The sequence below is a fragment of the Aythya fuligula genome, chromosome 2, assembly GCF_009819795.1.
Source record: "Aythya fuligula isolate bAytFul2 chromosome 2, bAytFul2.pri, whole genome shotgun sequence".
Classification (NCBI taxonomy): domain Eukaryota; kingdom Metazoa; phylum Chordata; class Aves; order Anseriformes; family Anatidae; genus Aythya; species Aythya fuligula.
Window position 1 is genome coordinate 40,911,535 of NC_045560.1, and position 22,371 is coordinate 40,933,905.

Sequence of the window (22,371 nt, forward strand, 5' to 3'; positions counted from 1 at the left end):
CATGGCCCACCACCACTGATGAGGTGATGCAGGTTTTGAGTACTTGATTCAGGCTTTGACAGAAGTAAAGCACAGAACCTTTAACAGGAGGTATGGGGAAGTGAGGCAACAAAGGGGCCATGAAAATCATTAAGAGGAGAAAAGGGGACGTTGCTGGAGAATCAATTTTATTTATTTATTTGGTGATAGAGGCAGTCTATCCACCGCTAAACAGAGTGAACGACCAGTGAGATCTCTGAAGTGATAATAAGATAAACTAACTAACCTTTGCGAGATCAATCATTGGTAAACCAATTAGTATTTTAATAACCTAATACCAAATCACCTTCAGAAGCAGTCCCTAATGTCACAGCTGAGACATGACATTGAAGCAGAGCACAGAGCTTCCTCGGTGTAATTAGTTTTGTAACTTTTATGGGGAAGCTGAAAGCTTTCATGTACCTGGGAATTTTTGTTTAGAAGTTGTTTTCTCCTCCAATATCAATATTTCAGGTATTTATTGATGCATAAGCTTTAAAACTGACAGTTTCCAAAACAAGATTGCATCTGACCAGAAATTGCTTCTGATGTAAGACGCTGGGCAAGGATGGGTGTTCTGCTATTAGCTTCAGTATAATGAGAATTTTACCCCCCAGTAACCATCAAGATGATCTTGTAGGACATTAGTAAATATGTAATCACTTAACAAAAGAAGCGGGGGGGGTAAAAGAGTTTTCTGTGCATGTATATGTATAGAGTACATGTTATAATCAATATATTGTTTTCTTTTCTCACAGGCTGTATCAGTATGCATCTGTAGAGAGCAGCTGTCCACCCAGCAAAAAATTTGCATTAACAACCGAACTGTGGGCTCAGAGTAAGAAGACGTTTTGGGCACAGTCTTCAGAGCAAGGATGTCCTGGAAGTAAGAGCAGCAGGAAGCAGCAATGAAGCGCAGGACGGGCCTGATCTAGTGAGTTACCTCTTCATCGTCACGCCGTCCAGCTCAAGCCATACCTGCAGGCCGGACAGCCCCCTCCGTTCCCAAGTTCAAGTACCTGTTTGCTGGCCTGGAGTGATGCAACGTAACATTTACACACTGTGAGGCACTAACATGACAACCAGCAGCCGCACATGTCCCGTACCGGCAGTGAATGGACATATGACTCACTACCCAGCAGCGCCATACCCGTTACTGTTCCCTCCGGTCATCGGCGGACTGTCGCTACCTTCCCTTCATGGACTCCAGAGCCACCCACCAACTAGCGGATGCAGCACCCCGTCACCTGCAAGTAAGTGCTTGCCATTAATAGCTTTTATTAGCCTTTGTTTTCCGTTTAACAAAGGCTGAGCTTGTTCGTTCTGAAATCGGCCTAAGAGTAATTGCAGTTGCCCATCTGTGGTTTATTTGACTTGGGCAAAGAGCGTGCATTTGTTTTGAAAATACCATTTTCACTTAATCCTGTTTTTGTGAAAATAAACATGCAACTGTATGACATACCGAAGCTGTGGAAACCAAGGGTGATAAAACCTGCTGTGGATTTTGCCATATCCTGCATTGCTGCGTTATCTGCAGAAGCTCACGCTGTGTTTAAAGAAACTTCACAAAATTAGCCATTGTGTGTTTTATTAACGGTAATGATTCCTCAGTACAGAATTCCCTTAAGTTGCACTATAATTACTACTGCTTTTGTTTTGTTTAGTTAGTCACTGCTTTCTTCCTGGGTAGCTTCTGAAGAGCTCAGTTGTGTGGCAGCCCAGTGGACAGCTAGCAGCTGCCCATGGCTGCAGAACTTGAGTTTGTGGTTGTGTTTCACATGCAGCCATCTCACATTTTCAGCACTCCTGAGTGTATCAGCTGGGCACGTTTGTTTTCATCACTGTGAACACTCATTTTCTGCTTGGACTTAGTTTTATATGTGCTTAATTGGCTCCAAAGTCGTGCCAAGTATATAAACTCTGTAAGTAGTCATAGACTCATAGACATCCACCGCGAAGATCTCCAGAAATGTATGACTCGCGTGAGGAAAACCAGAGTGTATACAGCTTTGCAGGTCAGTTGTGAAGTTGTTTGTCTAAACGCATTACTGTGATTGTTCAGAATGAAAAATCTTGGCTGAACAGCGATCTTGCAGAACTGTGCTTCCTACGGGAGGTGAAGGTGCCTTGTTATAGAAGTAGTCAATAGAAAGTATGTGAAGTTAGATCCCCAAATGTGAATGGGGAAGAAAAAAGCTTCTTAAGAGTAAAGTTGTGGTTTTTGTGCTGCCTAAATACAAATTCTGGCTGTGTTGGCACATGTATATAGTTGAAGCCTGGGCAGTCTTGAAGGTGTGTTTGTGCTTGTGGGTGTTTGTTTTTGTTTTCTCCAGCTAATGCAAGCAATTTTCATGCATTCACATGCAAGAATAGGTATATCAGGTCAGGCCTGTGTTTGCCCTGCTTTATTGTGCCAAGTGTTTTTATTGGAGACGGAAAAACAAAATGTCTTAAGCTAGGTCTGCAAATAACTTTGGCTTTCCAATCCTTTCAGAAATTCTTAGATACTTTTCAGAATACCATCCTGAATTTATCCCCTGATACTGAAAGAAGACTCAGTTTTTGCAGAAATAGTATTATCAGTTAATGGGAACTTTTTTTTTTTTTTTTTTGAAATGTACATTGATAAATGGTTAGTATGTGTTTTTTTCTTATCTACATGTATGAGTCGTTCATGTGGAATTAAGACTGAGTGTCAGATGAGTTACTAATAAATAAATCAGTTAATGCTCAGACTTGGGGGGGAAGATAGGGTAAATAGTACTAAGTATGAATTTCTGTTGATACACAAAATAAAAAACTAATACTGAATTTTTGGGTCTTCCTCTGCTGACTGAGCACAGCAGTCTGGCAGCGGTTGTGCATAACTCAAGGCAGTAGTGTTTGGAAATACGAGTTAAAATTACGAGATACCCAGGAAGGTTACTGGCACGAGAACTCTTTCTCAGACACAGTCCCCTGCAGGATGACTCTTCTGGTCTTTGTTATTCTGTTTGCTTACCTTTGGTAGCAACAATCTCTTTTGTTTCCAGTTCTGTAGACTTCTGATTCTTAAGTTTAGGGTTAATGTCACTAGAATTATAGAGACCGGTTCTTGGAAGCAAGCAGGTTGAGCTTTGGATCATGTCTTTCTTTTTCACTGTGGGCATTATGAGGATTTTTTTTTTTTTTTTTTGCCTTTTACAATAAATCCACGCAATGGGCAGAGGTCAGTATGACTGGCCTCTGCTAACATCAGAACTTACATGGATAGTTGAAAAATATAGATCTCGCTTGCAAATGCCTGAAAAAATCAAAATTTGGCCAAACATATGCACTATATATGCTTTAGGCTGTTGCATTTTTTATCTTTCGCATTCTTTCCATTCGTGCAAAATCCAATTGAAATAATCTTATGCTATAGGAGTGCTATAAAAGTCTTTCTAATACTTTTTAAACAATGCAGCTTTTTTCAACAGCTTTTTTCCCAAAGTTACAATCATTTAAGCTTTCATAATATTGTTCTGTCATATTTTACTGTCTTAATTTTCGACTTTCCATTATGCCAGATAGCATAATGCAACATGATACAAGGTTATCTTAATCTACAGCTGAAGTAGGTATCTCCAGTTCTATTCAACAGACAACAGCATATGAGATGTATTAATTACGTGAGCGCAGAGAACTTAGAGCAGGAGTTTGAGGCAGAGTGATTTAGTTTCATTGATGTTAATAATGGTGTTACCTCCGTGCCCTGTGACTTGACTTCTGTTTTTATGCTGAGATACATAGTGCAAAATACTTAATAATTAGAGGGTTGGTCACAGTGCTAAAGAGGTCAGAAGATGAAAAAAATATTACTTTTATGCATACATGACCTATGCATTAGCACTGAATAAGCAGAAGAGACCACGGTCAAGAAGATCATTACTTCTCTAACTCCGATTGATTTACCTGGCGCTCTACTTGTCCCGTACAGCATGAAGCTGGCGTTTTCACTCGTGACATCAGATGGCATGCAGGCTTCTGCAGTTGTATTGATAATGAGGAATCACTTCTATATTAAAAAAATTAGCAAAGATCGTCTCTGGAGATTATGGCTTAGCTTATCTAGAAATGGTATTTTCTGCTTCAGTGTTTGGAGTATGTAATTCGCGCACCTGAATCCTTTAGAAACCTCCATGTATTTTCTGGAAAACTCTCTCTGGAGTTGGGTTGATGTCTGGCAGGGAGGGAAGCTGAAGGCGAGGCTTTCCCACGCTTTTTGGGTGCTGCTGCAGCCGAGCCCAGACCAACAGGGTTCAGCTCGCTTCTGGGCTTTGGGAACCGCACGTTTAATAAGTCCTGCAAGCCATGAGCCTTACACGGCTGCAATAGGAACATCACAAAATGTGAGTGAAATGCCTGGAGGAGGGGGAGTAAATACATTTTGGTAAAGATTGTAACACATCTTGTTAAAGTAAAAGCTGCTTGAGTGAAATTCAGGTGAGTGGAGATCGTGTTAACATGGGCAATTCTCTGTCATTCCTGGAGGAAGCATCTCATCCTGCCAGCATTGATACTGATGTTGCCAGAGACCAGTAAAGGAGACACTTTAAAATATGAGAATACCAGTTTAGGAAGAGCTACCCTCTTTATAAAATGTCCATCATGGTTGTAACTAACGCATTTATTCTCTAGAGAAAGACTATAAAGATTAGTTTAAAAACAAAACAAACAAAATCACAAAACATCATCAAAAAACAAAACAAAACAAAAAAACTGAAACAAGATCCTAAGCAAGTGAAGAACCGCCTGAAATTTGAGAAAGGTATGTGAAAGCCATGCAGATCATTGTGGTGTATCTGCCAGTGAGGAAGATGCTGTCTTTATAGCGCAGCTGATGGAGCCACAAAGCAAGCAGCAGCGCTGCAGCTTTAGAGGCGAACCTCAGCACAGATGGATCCACTTGCTCCATTGGTAAAGCGTCTTGTAAAATCCATTTCTGTAATGTTTCTTTGCCAAAATGGTCAGATTGTACTAGTTTAACACAGTTGAAGACAACCACAGTTTGGAGCAGTCCTGGAGCTACAGGGAGGACTGGATTTGGGAGGAAATGAGCTGCTGTCACTCAGACGCCTGTCTGTCTCGGTGAACGCCACCAGCCTGCACTCAACCTATTTAAAAGACAGTTGGTGTGAGCTGGGAGACCTTGGCATGGAGAGGAAAAAAATTAATCTGAGCTAATGCTGTAATTTACATAACCCCCAAGTGTGCCCAGGATGAAATTAAAGCAAGTCCTGGGCAGCAGACACTGTGGGAGCCACTAAATAATAAAACACTTTGGCCGTTGTTCTCCTTCTGCTTGAATTGAGCATCCTGCTGGTGTTGGGTGATGCACGTAGCCCGTGGCATTCAGTGGGAACAAGCCTGTATTCTGCCTCTGGTCCCCAACACCTTCTGGTCTGTAGGCTGCCCCCGTGAGCCTTTGGGTCCTCGTGTGCTGCCTTCATTGCTTGCGAGGGGCAAGGAGCAGGAGTAGCTTGGTAAGGGGACAGGGGACGGCGGTGAGCATGGTACAGGGATGTCCTAGAACTGATATAAACCTATTAAGATTGCTTCATCCAGATAGCATTAAAAAATAAACATAGTAAAAAAATTGGAATGTGTTATTTAGAGGGCTATTGGGATATCAAGGAGAAAAGTCAGTACTAAAGTCACTTGTATTTTGGCCAAGCTTTTCCATACTTTCTAGTCTGGGGTGTTTTAAAAGTGCATTGTAAAGAAAGAATAAAGAACTTTCTGTTCTTTTTTTTTTTTTTTTTTTTAATGTAAGTCTTTTAGGTTAGAGAAAACATATGGAAAGTAAGATCACCTGAGAATCTGGAAAAGGTAGACAAAGAGCTTGCTATGACATTACTTTTTGGATAGTGCTGTGGTGCTATGTAAATACTATTTTTTTTATTTAATAGCTGGTTTTGCATCTGAGGCTTTTCAGACATAGGCTAGGCAGATTGTGGTTTTCAGCATTGTTTTCTGCTGGAATTGTTTTGTTTTGCCTTCCATTACTGCTGGTTATTTACCACTTGAACTACAACTTAAACATTGCTTGCTTTTTTTTTTTTTTTTTTTTCCTTGGGAAATGGATTTTCCACTGGTATCATTAAAAGTACAGTCAAATCCAGTGTTCCTGGTGTAGTACTGCAAGATATTTTTGCCAGCCCCACCCGTTGCAGGAATTCATTTGCTTTTCCAGTTCTGTTGTTAATCATTATATTGACACAGAAAGTCCTCCCAAAAGCACTCTTTGGCAGATTGCATTAAATATGAATAGCAGATATTCATTACGATGTGTTGCCCCCAAGAGAACTCTAAACTATCTGCACTACTCATGAACAGGCAAATACACTAATTCTCCAGCTATTCAAATTATTTTCAAATAGTTTAGTGTCTCTCTAATAAAAACAAGAATGTCTCTGTTTCCCTTAATTACTTATAAGGTCAAGGACTCCCACATCTCACTTTACTTCACAAGATGGGGAATATTTCTGTTGGAGGTTGGAGTATGGTTAATACATGATGGACTTTCTTCAGTTGGCACAGTTAGAGGCAAATGCTGTCTGTATTGGAGTTAAAAAAATAAATTAATTAATTAAACAACAAAAAAACAACCCTCATCACTCTTTGAATCTCTGGAATAGTCCAAAATAATAATAGTTGAATTAGGAAAAAAAAAAAATACATAAATTACCCTTGTAAAGAACTTCTCTTGCTGAATTGCACTGAGCTTTTTCTTGCCTTCTAAGTTCTTTTTATTTTGTTTATTTGCCCCATGTCCTCCCTCCCTCCCAGTCCTGTTGCCTTAGGAAGGTTTGCTGCATAGTCACTTACATGTCTGCAATCAACAGGTTAGCTTTTAAGGTTTCTTTACCTGTCCAGTGCACATGTAGCACATCTTTATTGCAAAGAGCGAACATGTGTTTGCATTCAGAGAGGGGGATAAATGCAATATGAATATCAGGTTTCTCAGCTACAGCCAGCGTTGCCTCATGCTGGCAAGACTGAGGAGAAATGTCCAGTTGATCCCCTGCAGTTATCATTCACGACCTTAGAAACCACTGTTGCTTTTCAGTTCTTCTGTTTGCTTTTTATTATTTCAATCGTTATTATTTTATGTTCGTTTTCTCCTGGTTGGCTTCTTTCTGTAGCTTGGAAGCGTCCATACTTCTTCGATTAATGAAGTTGTATCACATTATCACTTTCTGATTGCAATTAACCAGAAGCTGTCAGCAATTGAAGCGCATCGTTCAGGTGTGTTAGAACCCAGTTCAGCCCTGCCACCCCGGTGCTGAACGCAGCAGGGAGCTCGTCCTGGAGGTGAGTCCTCGGCATCGTGCGGATGCACCGCTCTTTGGGCTGGAGCAGGCAGCTTGCTCATCTGAAAGAAATCAGTTCTGGGTGTGTAAAGGCAGGAATTTGCTTCCTGGGAGGACGCTGAATGTGGAGACTGCCTACCTCCCTGCTCTCGCACGGGGAGCGGATCGTGTCATTCTGGCATCCGCGCCGTAATTGCTCTGCGCCTCGCTCCTAGATTTGCTATGGTCTGGAAGAGCCTCACGCTTGGAAGCTGAATAAGGCCTGTCAGAGAATCGCTCCTTCCCTCGTTATGGGCCCCGGAGCAAGGAAATTCCCCAACAAAATGCCGTCTTACCTAAGGCTGGAAATATGTTTCAGTGTAGTATTGCTAACGACCTTTTTCCTCTTCTGTGGCCCAACACAAATAATGTGCCAGCACTCCCAGCGCTGGGGAGCTGGCGAGGAGCAGTGGAGGGCTGGTTCCAGTCCCCACACTGGCTTGTACTGGGGGACCACGCTGTTGCCCTGCAGGCTTTACAGCCCCCTTCCTTTTTTTTTCATGAGATTTACACCCTCCACCCCGTGACCGTGTGTCTGGTGTGGATTCATCCATCACATATGAAATACACGGCCGACCTCTCAGAAGGAATATAATGCCAGACCTGAAGTTTGGCAGGGTAACAGTGCTGCGAGTCTGCAGAGTAAGTGTTGTGTTTCCAGTCCACATCAGTAGGCGCAGGCCTCTGAAATCGTTAATCGGGTGACAGTTCATGATGCTAACAGTGCACATCAGCTCACGGCTTGCCAGGTTTCCATTTGGAGGTATACGTTCAGCAACAACAGTTCAAGAAAACCTAATCATGTTATTTTAATTACACGGAGAGTTTCCATTCAGTCACATTGCGGTGCCCAAAAGACGAGTCGTTGGGGAGGTTTTGTAAATCTCCCCCTTCTCCTGGCCCCCCAGTGCTGGCTGTGATGCAGATGTTCCTCCTTTTACTCATTTTTGGGTTGCTATTTTGTGTTTATTATGCTTTCAGCAGTATGTGGCATTTAATTGAGAAGATTTATTTAAGATTTGGATAGGGCAGTTTTCCATCCTGAGAGACAGGCTTACTGTTTTCTTCGTCTAGAGTTTCTTTCCCTTTTGCTTGTCCAAGAAGTATTGGGAACAACTTGTATTTTGTGGGTTCTTCAGCTGTGTCAATGACAGCATGTTTCCCATTTAAGAAGATAAATGCCCACCCTAGCTGCTGAATCCTGAAAGGGTAGGGAATCCTTCTTCCCTTCCTTTGTCCTTCAGCACTCCGTTTCCTTTCTTACTGCCCAGAATAGGCCTACATCAGTAATATTCATAAATGATTTACAAAAGTAATTCCTGTGTAATAGCTTGGGACGTCAGGATTTTATGATGCTGCCAGATGTGCTATCAAACAAAATTATCTGGTTCAAAAAACTTGTGATAAATCTAGTCAGAGCAAATTCCCGAAGGCAAACTCACCCTCTACAAAAGTAACTATTTCTCATAAAACTGCTAGATTCTCCCTTGCCACATGTTTGAAATCAGACGTAAAGCAACAGTTTTATTCACGTGCAAACCTACGGTTGGGGCAAACCAACAAACAGGAAGGACAGGCCTTAAGTATCAGAAATCTCCTTTCCTTTCAAAACACCACGCACGTTCAGAGGAAATGGCAGAGTAAATATCAGAAATAGTCAGAGAACCCAAACCTGCATCCCTAAGATACTCAACTGTTTTGTCTAGATAACGCATTTTTAGAAAGCGGCCGTACCTTGAATACAAGGGGCCAGATATTTTTGGTGGCTGGTCTCAGTCTCACCACATCTCCTCCGGCTTAGTCTCCTGAGCTCACCCTTGCTGTGCCAGAGACCTGGGCATGGTGCCCTGAGCAGCTCAGGGTGTGAAGGAGGGAAGCACTACGGTCCTGGCATTCTCGCTCTGTCAGCATCTGTCTTTGCATCCCTCCATGCTGGAGAAGGCTGGGCCCAAGAGATTGCACCCTTGGCAGGTTCGTGGTGGCTCTTGCTTCTCAGGAGAGCCCCCCAGGAAGCCCAGCTGCCTGCACGAGTGAGCTCCGCCAGCCTAAGTACTGCAGGTGCGCTGGAGGAGCGACGATGCTGAGTGTGATCTTCATCCTGTAGAGTTGGGAGAGGGGTCTGAAAGTCCGTCCTGGGAGCTTTTGAGGAGAAAAGCTGAGTTCAGGTGATGGAATTAGGACTTGAAGGGAGGAGGGGTTTGGTTTGGTGTAATAGATGGGAGGGAAGGTGGCTCTTGAACACTTGTGGGATGCCATGGCTTTGAGAAATATGCTGTAGAGCTCAGAAGTAGTTTGAGATGTTTATGGCCTGATACACACCGTGTTTGCTCACAGCTCAGATTTAGATGGAGAGCTATTAATGTATGCAAACGATAGGTGTGGACCTCCAAGCGGAGCTTGTTCTTTGACATTTCTCAGTGCTGAAGGCCAGTCAAATTTAGTTTTGACCTCAGCATGAGCTTTCCTGAGCTTTGTATGTTTAAATTTGGCCTGAGGCTTGCACTAACATTCATACTTTACTCTTTCAAAGAAATCTGAACTGCAAGCAATAAAGATGCAGTTCTTTATTTCGAAAAGAGGAGAAATGCTGTGCAAAACTCACAGAAATACTTCCCTCATTTCTTCCCTTCCCAAGCATGGATTCAGAGCCCAGCGTGGGTGCGCAGCTCCTGTGAGGGCTGTGGAGACTGCCCGAGGTCACAGCTGGAGATCACCCTGTTCCTCACCCGTGCCAAAATTACCACGTTGCTCCTCCGAAATGAAAGGCTTGGTCTTTCAGCTAGATCAGTAAGGGCATGTAAGAGCATATAATGTCTGTTCCATAAATTTAAGTCTGTAATGCTTTGAGAAAGCTGGCTTTTAGTGAAGATGTATTTTTATATTTGCAGTAATCTGGGAATATAATTTGAGGTATCATGGGGAGAAAAAGAATATGCCTATGCAGTTTTCACCTCTCAGAGTTAAGAGTCCAGGTATATTCTGAGGCTTTCTGACATAACGTACCTCACTAGAACCTTTTCCAACTCATAATGTTTTTTTCCAGTCAGTTTTCAAATCCCTAAAAATTATATTTCATGAAGGAAATGCTAGAGAACCTTTAAAAATAGCTGTAGTAGCATCACATTTTCCACGCTGTATTTAGAAACAGAAAGAAGGATGTCCTTCAACGCTACTGAATACTCCAGGGGAGGAAGGTGATGTCCTGCCGCCTGCTCTGCACAGCCTGCAGGAATTACCAGAGGCTCCCCACAAGGGCTGGCCCTGCTTTGTGAACCTCTGCACCTGAATTTGAGGGAGAAAAGACTTGGCTTCCTTCAAAGCTTGAGAGTGTCCAAGCCAAAAGGTAGAGCACTGCCCTGTCACAGTCAGTGGAAATTACAGTGCAGTTTCCACTGTGGTTTTATTTGGGTACCATGCACTTAGTAAACTCGCCCCACCATGGAGCAAGATTTCTGGCAAGGGCAGTGCCCAGGGGCTACAGCAGAGCCAGTGGAAATCCCCATTGTTTCTATTCTTACTCCCTTCTTATCCTCCTTCCTTCCAAGCAGCGAGCGGTGCTTGTTTGCGTGTAACGATCCTGTGGAGAGATGCATGGTCGTTAAGTCTGGAGTCCTGAAACGAGGCCATGTTGTAAATCTGCAGTCTTTGGAAGAATTCACCTGCATACCAGCATTACCTAAAAGCTATCAGCGAAGGCATTTGGAGGGAAATAGGACTGTATCATGTAAACAAATCTGTTTATTATATATTGCTTTCACATTGCAATTCCAGGATCAAGAGTTCTGTTATTTGAGAAATTAAATCCTGCGAGAATCATTAAAAATATAGAAATAGTGATGTCATTGTGAAATTAACTAGCTATAAACCCACGGGGTGACATATCAATTCATAAAGGGAATAGCAAAACATAATGCAGGGCACATCTGCTGCTCCGATTCATGCAGAACTATAAGCCTATTGGTATCTGCAGACCACTTGAAATTGAACATCTGTTAGAAGCACTTGAAAAAGCAGCATGAGAAGCTGTACACCTTGCAAAACATTTTGCTTTTGGTAACATCATCATTTCGATTGCATATTCTTACAGAAACTGTTATAAGTCCCCTTCTAGATCTTCCTGGCATTGTTTCCAAAATAGCGACAGCATGAGTAATTGTAAAAATAACATGGACTTTTCTAAGGACTTTCCTAGCATTTTTATTACTTTTTATTTATTACACTGCTGCAATGCACAAACTGCTAGAGAATTTCCAAACAAAGAGGGAGATGCAATCTCTGTTCCAAGTAGTTCAGAATCAAAAAAAGACAGGCGTATGAAGAGTAAGAGAAAAGGGACGTGACTTCTGAGCCAAACGTTTGAGGTGAATAAATGCTCACATCCTCGAATGCAAATCTTGTCGTGGTGCTTTTTAAAAAAAAAAAAGTCTGAATGCTTAAAAATGGGGCAGACTGCGGAGGCTGATGTGATTATTGTAAAAAACAAGGGTAAGATGCTGCAGCTTAGTTCACCAAACCTGCATGTGCAGTCAGTGATCGATTAAGTATCGTAATTGAACTTCAATTGAACTGCGTCCTCTTAACTCTTAACTAAGCCAGTCAGTTTGACAGTCTGTTTCCCTGAGCTGCATGGTCCAGCAGAGTCCACCTAATTGGCAATTTTCTTCTGTTTAACAAAAACAGAAATGTAGCTAAACCACAAAGAAAAAGATTTCACTATTGATTAACAGTGGTTGGTTTTGCTAAGTAATCTGACAGACATTTGGAACACATCAACTGTCTCATGCCGCTGCAGCCAAACATCTTGGAGCACGATTTGCTCTCATCCGCTTTTATTACTTGCAGAAGAAGCAAGCTCTGCCAGGATGTTATTTGAAGGGATGTTTGCCATTTTAATATGTAGTTACTTGGACGAACTTGGTGAAAACATATTGCAATATCTTTGATTTTAAGAATAGGTAATTGTATTTACTTGCAGTAAAAATTGCGAACTGTTGTTATAAGGTATTTGGGAAAGTAAATTAAAACATATAGCAATAGCTCAAGTCAGAGAAAATGCTCAATTTTGTTCAAATCCATAAGTACCAAAGTATTATATGGGAAATACTCCCCATTTCACTTTTTTTTTTTTTTTTTTTTTTCCCAATAACCAAAGAATTTTTATTTGTCAGCCAAGATATAGCTAAAGTGTTCCATAACAAAGGTAAAAGCCTGAACGAGGCAGTCCATCAACACTGTGCATGTATAGGAAAAGTCACTACTAAGGGCAGCTTAAAACGGGTTTCTGCCAAACTTCTGTCAAAACCATGAAGCATTCCTAATGTATGTGTTGTTGCCTTTCTGACAGTGCTGAAAATATACACTGGATAACCCAGAATTTGCAAACATCATGAACTGTACACAGGAAGAGCGTTATCACTAAAATGCAGAGTGAGATATGTGCATTTTTTTTCTCCCTAGATGCTGTTTGATAATCCATTTTTTAGTCACGTCTGGTCCGTGAAACATCTTATACTGCCCAGAACTCTCCGCAGTTACAGTCCCGACACGAAAGCAATGAAATGATAAGGAATGCGTGTCCCTGTTAGGTAGACTTCTTTTGGAAAATAATGTTTCTGAAGGGCTGAACAAAGTTGTTAAAACCACTCTACTGAAGTTCTGCAGAGATTCCCTGCTGTTAATGTCTCTCCTTTCTGGCTGGATTCACTGAACACGTTTTGGGGTCTAGCTTTTTTTTCTTTCTGGAAGAAAAATGTACTGCTGGGGTCAGGTCTCTTGTCTGGGGTGGTCAAAGAGCTATACGATAATGTGCAACAACACAAGGAATTAAGTAGTTTCAGGTGCAAGTGCACCTGTCCCACTCCACCTGCCTTTACCCAAGAGCTCTTCAATTCGTCTTTTTCTTTAAATCTTATCACAAGTTGTCTGGTTGCGTCTCTCTTTAAAGTGATTTTTGTGGTGTTTTTCTGTGCTTTCCTCCAATATCAAAGCAAACAAATGTATGTATATAATTACAGAAAACACTTCTATTCCCACTTTTCTTACTAGAGACATTGCTTTGTGTTTATCCTCAATGTAGGAGGGTCGCACCTTCAGGAAGGTGCTATCTTTGCAGTGAGAGGGATGCAGAAGTGTTTCTAGGAAGGCTGGGCTTGTTCTTGGTATCCAGGAAAAGGGGAAAAGATTGGTCTGGGAAGGGAGGTTGAACCTGGATGGTGACACAGGAGATAGGTGTTGTTTGAGTATTTGGTATAAAGGCACTTGTAAATAAGGGAGCTGGTGAAAGAAGTTGTTTTCAAAGTTTCTCTGAGATGAACCAGCTGAGGTTGGAGGTCTTCATCTGTGGTCTGCAGAGCGCAGGTCATCTCTAGGAGTAACAGAGAAAGAGTTAGAGCCACTCTGCTGAGTCATGTCACCTTCACCGGGTTTCAGATCGGAAGGTTGACGCTAAGCGTGTCTGACGATTTGAGAGAAATGTTGATCGTTGTCTATTGGTCCGGAAAGTTGGGAACCACTGACCTAACGTATGCCTCTAAGGTCAGGGAGACCTACTTCCAAGGACTTGTGCCTGGGATCAGACATGAGCCTGTTAGAAGAAGCGTGAAGAACAGTTTCTCAGAACAAAGCAGCCTTTTTTTTTTTTAGGATGGACTTCTTTTCCTTATCTTTTTCCCCAGAATGCTTATCTTATCTGACCTGATTTCAGATTATCTTGTACTGTACAAGACACGGTTTTGGTTTTGATCAAAATCGTGTGCTGGGATACGTATCAAAGGGTGAAAGTGGCTCCCAAGAGTTGAGAATTAAACGAGGGGCAAACTTCTTCCTGACCCCATGGCTCTCTCTGTACACAAAACAATTCCTGGTGTTGCTTGGAGGCTCGTAGTCCCCTGTGGAGCAGTGGGTGTCTGCACAGAGGGTGAACAAAATCCCCCTGCAGTGCCCGCTGGTTCTGCACCTGGGCATCACTGGCTGTGGTGAGCCAGGCCCCGCCATCTTGGTGCTCACCACAGGCCTCATCAGAAGGCCCTTTGGATGGCCACCCATGCCACTTTGTGTGTGTGTGTGTGTGTGTGTGTGTGTTCAGATGTGTTTGTGATAACTAATTTTCTAAAATATTAGGCTCGGTCAGCCCGTGAGAAGCATGTGCTTTCTTCCTGATAGCCTGTTATTGTCTGTGCAGGGTTTGTGTTGGAGCACAGCCGCCGGGAGAGCGGGGGGAAGGAGGGCAGCCAGGGCCATTAGAAGTATTGCTGGGATTTCTGAGGGACAGAGGGACCAGGCTTCACCTGTGGCATAAATTTGTTATAGATTCCCTTTAAGATCAGGAAATGAGTACAGTCAGCGCTTCATAATTAACTGTGAGCGGAAGACCTCTGGAGATGGCTAAAACAGATTTGTCCACTTACAGAAGAAACACCATGACTTAACAGGTGTATAGTGCCTGTAATATGCTACTTAGGAGTTCTTCAGGCTCTGCTGCAAACAAAATATTATCCGCCTATAATAACATTGTGAACCCAAAGACCTTAACTGGTTTCATTATCAAGTGAGCGCCTTAGGGGAAATACACAGATGGAAAGACATTCCTTTCACTTGGTATAATGCTCCCGTGCCAGAGAATTTATGGCCAGAATGTGGTTGGCCCCTACATGGGCGCATTGTGGAGGAAATGCATGAATCCATTCTGCTCTTTCTTTCTTTTTTTTTTTTATTCTTCCAACTTGCTTAAGGGCTGAGTCTTCATTGCCATCCCCAGGCTTTGGGACAGCAGAGCTGTTTGCTTTGTCTGTGCCTCCAGCTGGAAGGTGGGGTCCCTTCTTTCGGCATTGGTCTTACAGAGCGCGCTGCCTTCTCGATGGGGAGAGAACGGCCCTTCTGCCCCGAGTCACGCTACTCTCCCGGTCATATGATGCTCATCCGGCATAATCGTGTGGAAATTAATTTATTTTCATTGGAGAAAATAAAGAAGTGAAGATGCAAGTCTTCCCTCTGTGTTCCCAACCTGTTTGTTAGGCTGGCTGGAGACAGCATGTGCGAGGTAGAGCCCTCTAGCTCGTGCCGTCTGAAAGGCTACGTGTGAAGAAAAAAATCAGATATTAACTCATCATTTGTCTAGTTGAGGTGGCTGTGCTTGCTCTGATCCATTAAATACCCTGTGGTTTCTCAATTACAGTTGTCAGGAGAAAGTTATGAAAGCCAGTTTTATTTATTTTTTTTTCTGAATTTGTGATCGGAGAAGCTAATGTTCCCTGTAGAGTCTGGTCTGTCCAGCCTGGATGATTGTTATTTAGGAGGACTTGGGAGCCAGCCCTGCAGAGCACATTAGGTAGTTGTGTAAAATACTGTTGCTTTTCAGAACTGAATAAATCCATGAGTTTGGAAATCGCAGGCAGGATATTTGGTATATTTCTGCGTGCGTGTGTGTGCCTGGAGACTTGGTCAAGAACCCCAAAGGTATTGAAATGAAAACTAAATAAGTAATGAAGCTGTGGTTTAGTTGTAAATGTTAATGCTTTTGTGAGAGACTGGAGGAGAAGTTGGTGTATTATCCAAACTGGCTTGTTCATTCCTTGTTTATGTATTGGTTTGCCCTCCCTTTGAACATTGTGTATGGCCTCACTGCGAATAGTTCACGAATGTTAAAATGTTGCCTTCTTGTCAGTGACACTGATCATAGTGCAAAGGTCTTTTAAAATTTCATGCAGATCAAATAGCTCTGCTTTTAAAAACAGGTCAGAAGAAAGGTCACCAGAATCATTCATTGTTGGCAAAACTGCCTGCTTTTTTCTGAGTCTGGTTCATAGAAACAGCTGAACAGAACCGATTTCACTGAAGTTACTGATTTAAAGCAAACAGTCTCCCTCTTCCCCCCACTTTCCCCCTCCTTGGAACAGCCGTTTGGCATGGAAAACTCAGGCCAAATATTTTTCTCAAAGCTGTGTGCTACCAAAGGGTCTCCTAGCATGGCTGCTGCAGGCAAACATAAGGATAAGCAACCTCAGCAGCCCTGCCTGCAGCAAATTCTTGTGGTCGGAAGGTGTTTTGTGCAGGTGTAAAGCCGTGATGCTGATGTGTACCTCACTATTAGCATACCGTACGGTGTGTCCTGCAATTAGCAGCATCCACCTGGGCGTTGGCACCTCCCTGGCTGTGCCATCCCTTACGCCATGCAGAGCTGAGGATCTAATCCATCTCAGCCTTGGACACCCAGAGCTGCAAATGAAGTCGCAGAGCTGCTGGCGCACAGCTCCTGGCAGGATTATGCACCCAGTGAGCTATTGCTCTCATTATGGTGCACTGCAATATATCATCGGTGCAAAACATCATCCTAATGATGCATTAGTGTAATACATCATCAGGGGAGTCCCACCAGTAATGTATTGCTCCAAGTATGGTGCTACTCGGTAAGAAAATGGTCTCTCAGTCCTTGTGTTGTTTCAAAACAGCATCAGCGAAGGCAAAACATGTTGGTAAAGATGGATGTGGCTTCCCCGTTTCATAACTATGTTAATGGAGGGTACCTTCTGTACACCCTGGCTTTGTGATTGTATTTTCAAAGAGGTGTATTCGGTCTGTCTTGGGTTGCGTTTCTGCTTGGAAGTAGCAGGAATTGATTCTTTAGATGGATGGCTGGGGGGCTCAAAGAGAAAGTCGTAAATCTCTCTACACGAGTGCCTGTAACATAATTCTTGGTGGGGGGAGTTAGGAAAACTTGGTGCCAAAATTTGCAGTTTTAAGGATTTTTCCACTGTCATCCTGATGTACCTTCAGGTTTCGGTCACGTGCGCTAAGATAAATATGTTTAAAAAGCGCTCTGTCAAAAAACACACACACACCCCCCACACCCTCATTTCCTGTATCAACCCATTGATTTCCTTTGGTCTGCAAGATCCTATAGCAAACAACCCTTCCCACAGGAGTTGTCTCAAGTGCAAGATTTACTTCGGTGTGCAAGGGAATCGGATGACTTCACTCATGCTTCTGAACCACGGTGGTGATGCTGAGAGATCCTCAACACGGGTTTCGTCAGTTCCAGGGGCTGCCACGTGGAGACACGCAGCTGCAAGGTCCAAGGAACAACACGAGGACCACACTGCTCCTCAGGACACACAGTGAGACTGCAGTAGGACTGGACAAAATATAAGCTATAGAATAGAGATTTTTGAAATGTGGCTTGTACATGGGCAGTATTTTCTAGAGGGATTTTAGATGCTTCCAATTCACAGGTGCAAGGCAAGGAAACTTAAAGGGAGTCTGAACTTTATTGTGCTTTCACAACCACATTGCTGGATAAGCGTATTCCTTTAGGAACCGCGTTTCTGATGCTGAAAAGTTGAACACGTTGTCTAAAAAACAAACAAACCAGCAAACAAACTTCCCAGTCACAGAAAAACCTCAGCGAAAGGAAGGGACATCTCTTGTGTAGGTCAAGCAAAATTTGGCCTCCCTTTGCTTTGCTTCTTGTTCTCTCGTATTACTGTATGATTGGACTGAGCAGCATGATTGCAGCCCTCTCGGGACTTGTCCATCACTACTCTTTTTTTTTTTTTTTTTTCCCCCTGTAAATCTCCTCTGAGGTCTTTACCAAATGCTGCTGCCTGCATACCTATGTCAGTGAGGTAAAGAAGTATGACAACAGAACTGTATTCACAGGAGCACCTCGTGAGCCTCTGTTATTGTGGCAAAATTGAGATTTTTACAGCTATAGCTTGATTCATTCATTCATGATGTTTTCACTGTACGGATCCAAAGCATGCTCATGTTGGTATAACACTGGGAGCACTTTGCTGGCGTCATTATTCTTTTACTGGTTAAGTGCTCTATCGGCTTATTTAGGCAGCAAAAGCAGTACCCCAAGCCAAAAGAATTCCAGTTGTAACTTTCTTGAAGCCTTATTTGGGCAAAGTATGAATGGCCCTAAAAGACAGTAACTAATTTATTTCTTTAAGTGGTGCTAGGTTAAGATCATCATCACAAATCACCCCGTCTTTAATGCTGGAGTCCCTGGTAGTGCTGTGAGTAACACAGACCTGCTCTTTCTGAAGTTCCTCCTTGAGGCTCGGGGAGGCTCCTGGAGGTCCCAGCTCGCTCTCCAGGAGGCCGGCGCGGCCGCTGTCACAGCACAGCTCCTCTGTGGTAAGGCACATCCAGCTGGAGGAGGAAGATTTGCCTGAACATCAGCAGCAGAGCAGAGCCGGTCACTCTCTCCTGGGTGCCAGCAAGATGGCCGTGTGATAATTGCCTTTGGTTGTAAATTAAAACGAAGATCAGCCTTGTCACCTGCAGTAAATAAACAAAATGCAATAAAAACAAAGGCTGTTCATCAAGAAGGCGGGAGTTTGAAGGCAGAGATCGCTCTAATGAGTTGATCTTTGCAATGTTTACAGTTTCAAGATTAAAATCGCCACTTCATTTCCATGCTGTTGTGTGAAGCTGCTCTGAAACCAGGATCTCTTTCCCAGTGTGCCTGAATTCAGCCCTGACAAATATTTTTCAGCAGCAAAACTTACAAAGCTGGTTACCTTAATTTTCTGCTGTGGCTGCTGCTTTGTTTTTTTACCTTAGAGCTGCTCAGCTCATGCTTTGGATTCTTGTTAGAGACACGCCGCCCTTCCCCGTGTACACAGACAGCGCAATGAATCAAGCCCTGCTCTAAATACTGTTTGCAAAGCGAAGTGTTTCTGGCAGATCCCGTCAGCTTATTGCACAGTCATGTATGACAGGTTATTATGTTAAAAGATTATTAAACTCTGCACATGCACCTTGACCTTCTGTGAACTTTGTCGTCGTCTTTGGCAAGGAATTAGCTGCATCCCCATCACTGGTGGGCAGTCCATCACCAGCGGCGCGGGTGGTTTTTCACCTTCCCGGTGTGCCCTGTTGCTTGGGTTGTGCTCTGTTCCTTCAGCAGGTCGCGCAGTGACTCAGGCACCAGCCCAACACGCCAGAAGCAATGCGATGTGACACGTCCAGCAGCAGTGCCAGCTAAGAGTTGTGCTCACTCAGAAAAAAAAGAGTTGTGCTCGCTCAAACTCAGGGAGTTTCAGCTCACTCAGTTCATGGATTATCCGCTGTCCAGTCAGGTGTTGATAAAGGGCCCGGTAGTTTTCAACATGCTGGCTGTTAAGTGAAGGGTAAAAAATAAAAAAAATAAAATAAAAAAAAAAAAAAAGGCAAAAAGGCAAAGAAACAATAGGTACCAGCCTCCTCCTCCAAACCACTTTCAGCGCCTTCAGCTCTTGAGCTGTGCTCTGTGGTTCCAGCTGGTGGTATTTGGAACCCGCCAGTTAATTAGAAGGAGAAATTTCTGCAGCTCGCGATGGAGATATTCTGGGGAGAAAAACATTGCCCCGGGGGAGGGATGATATTTGAGCAGATTTATAGTGCTCCAAGTGTGCATATGAATGAGATGATGGCCGTCAGCGGGGCTCCTTGCTGGGGGGAGCTGTCAGCTTCGCTCTGGTGTACAGAGATCCAGGGAAGGGAACGATGGAAATGAAGGGAGAATGAAGATAAAAATTCCTCTGTTTTTCAAATTGAATGTTTTTAAGAGTTCTGAAGGTACATGAAAACAGGCTCTGCTTTTTGCCTCTGGAGGGGAAGGGAAGGGAGAAACATCCCACGTACACAAACGGCACCGGCTGAGGTCTGCTGAAATGGAAGAGGGTCTCCATGCCCTCAGCAGAGGGTTTGAACACCGAAACCCCGTCTTCCCTCTTGAGTTTCAGTAGAAGCCACCTGAACAGAGCTTAAAACATCCTGGCAAAGCGTGTGTGAAAGCCCAGCTTGATTTGGGGTGCGGAGAGAGGGCAGCGTGGCGCGGGGCAGTGAGGCGCAGGAGCTTGCTGAGAGCCAGAGCTGGGACAGGGCAAGGGATGTGCTGTCTGCCCGGGGTGCTGTGCTTTGACAAATTGCTGTCCCCTCCGCTGCAGCTTCATTCAGTGCCCTGAGAGTGTTTTTAAGTGATTGTCCTGGGCTCATCTGACGTGCCCTCAGTGCCAGAAGCAGCCACAGACCTCAGCGTGCGGCGTGGGGATGCTGGCACGCTTCCCGAGGGGCGGCCTCACGGCGAGCTTATTAATTACCTCGGGCGGAAGGGTTTTGAGTTTTCTTTGTAGGCACTCCGAGAACCTGAGGTTCATCGGCCGGCGTTGTTAAGAGTTGCTTTTGAATCCGTTCCTTTCACTTCATCACTCTTCCCCGGCTGAATGAGGCTGCGGAGCTCGCTAATTGCAACGTGCTCGCTGTAGCGCTTGAGTGGCAGGCAGCACATTTTTTAACCTCGCCTTCCGCCGACATTTGGTGTCGTTTGATGCACGTGTTGAGGAACAGTTTTGTGTTGCTAAAATCTGTCATTCAAAGGCCCCTCTGTTTTTAAATATTTGTCAGTGCAGCCTGCTGTCATTTACAGTGAGTCTTTATTGAGATCATTAAATGGAAAGTTTAAGATTAATTCCCTTTCGGGGCAAGAGGAGGAGGATAAATAACCAGTCCTGCTTGGTGCTCGTCCTTAATGACTTCGGCACAGTGTGAAAGAGTAAACAGTTTTGACAAAAGATGTAATTGATTGTTTAGGTTTGACCGATCACTCAAAAACGTAGCGTATCCTCATTCAGAGGATGCTCTGTGAGGCAATGAATGTGACACTGTTGGGAAACGGGGGCTGCTGCAGCCTCTCGGGCGAAGCAAGGGCGAGCTTTCGCCTTGTGGCTGTGCTAGTGGTTGGGCCAGCAGCTGCGGTGAGAGCTGGTGCTGCTGCTGCTTCCCTTCCTTCGGTGCCCCTCTCGTCCCCTGGGGAGAAGGCAGTGCAGGGAAGCAAACTGGTGGAAAGCTAGGTTACCAAAAATAAGGAAAAATTAAATTGAAAAGCTTTCTGCCGGTTTAGATCCCCAGACTGCCTTGCCATGTGGTCAGATGAACACCAAACCTGGCGTGGAGAGATGGGATTTAGCAGCCGCAAGGTCAGGGAGGAGGAAAAGGGGACGTTTTGTTCAGCCACACGTGGCCAACAGGTCTGCAAGAGTAATTCCGGGCTGGAGCGGTGGGACATGCTAGCAGCAACGTTAAGTGTTGTGGTTATTTGTAGACTATTTTTAATAGACTTATTTTAAATAGATTCACTTGCTGCATTCTCCAGCTGCTACGTCTACCTCCTGTTTGCATCACTGGATGCCCCGTGGGTATATTTGTTCTGTTCACATGTCTGGGTATAACCTCGTATTTTTCTGTCCCCTTTACTTGTAGAAGTTTTTCTAAACATTTTACTTTCATCCCCTAATAATCCCCTAATACGGTGGTGCTCTTCACGTTGACTTTCTGTGCCTCCACGTCTTTGCTGTCAAAAGCATGAGTGATAAATAGATCAGTATTTTAGAGAAGAGGTGACTTGTTTTTCCCCTATCTTTGGAAGAGCGCTTCATATCCACAAAGGGGGCATGCAGCAAAGCAAATGAGAAAATGCAGAAGTGCATGAAGGGCCAGTGACTGGAAAGGCCTGAGAATTTAAGTATTTGCTGATGAAATTCATGCCACGGGAAGCCGTTCTGTGTGCCTGCAGTGGAACAGAGAAGGTATGTAATATTCGTGTCTTTAGGATGTTTTTAGGCATGCAGGACTGTTTGAAAAGATGAAATAGGGGCTGGCCCAGTTCTGGTTTTGACTTTGTAGTGGCAGGTGTGATTCTCTTGGGCTTAACTCATCCTTTCCTTGTCTGTCTGATGAAACCAGATGTGGAGCCACCTGCAAGGAAAGACGGAGTAATTATTTGAGCAGTGGCGCCCATGAAATTTTTAGTTAATAGGCTGGAAAGTATATGTGAGACTTCTTATGTCAAAATTGGATCTATATGGTTACTAACGAACTGCATCATACTTTGTGTTGCCGTGTATTTTGATTCACAGAACGTGTTTGAAGCAAAGGGAGAGGAGCTACTGCTGTGGTGGTTGAGGGTAGTAGATGATCAGTCATCCACAAGGAGAAC

At 43.7% G+C, this 22,371-nt stretch overlaps 1 protein-coding gene across 1 annotated transcript in view; it reads left to right on the forward strand.

Moving 5' to 3' along the window:
- The window catches only part of RARB (retinoic acid receptor beta), a 282,674-nt gene that overhangs the window by 92,245 nt on the left and 168,058 nt on the right, over positions 1-22,371 (forward strand). Inside the window, exon 2 of the mRNA XM_032180618.1 lies at positions 777-1,271. Within this exon, the coding sequence (XP_032036509.1) occupies positions 1,094-1,271 (178 nt within the window). The 5' untranslated portion in view covers positions 777-1,093. The remainder of the gene's footprint in view (positions 1-776; positions 1,272-22,371) is intronic.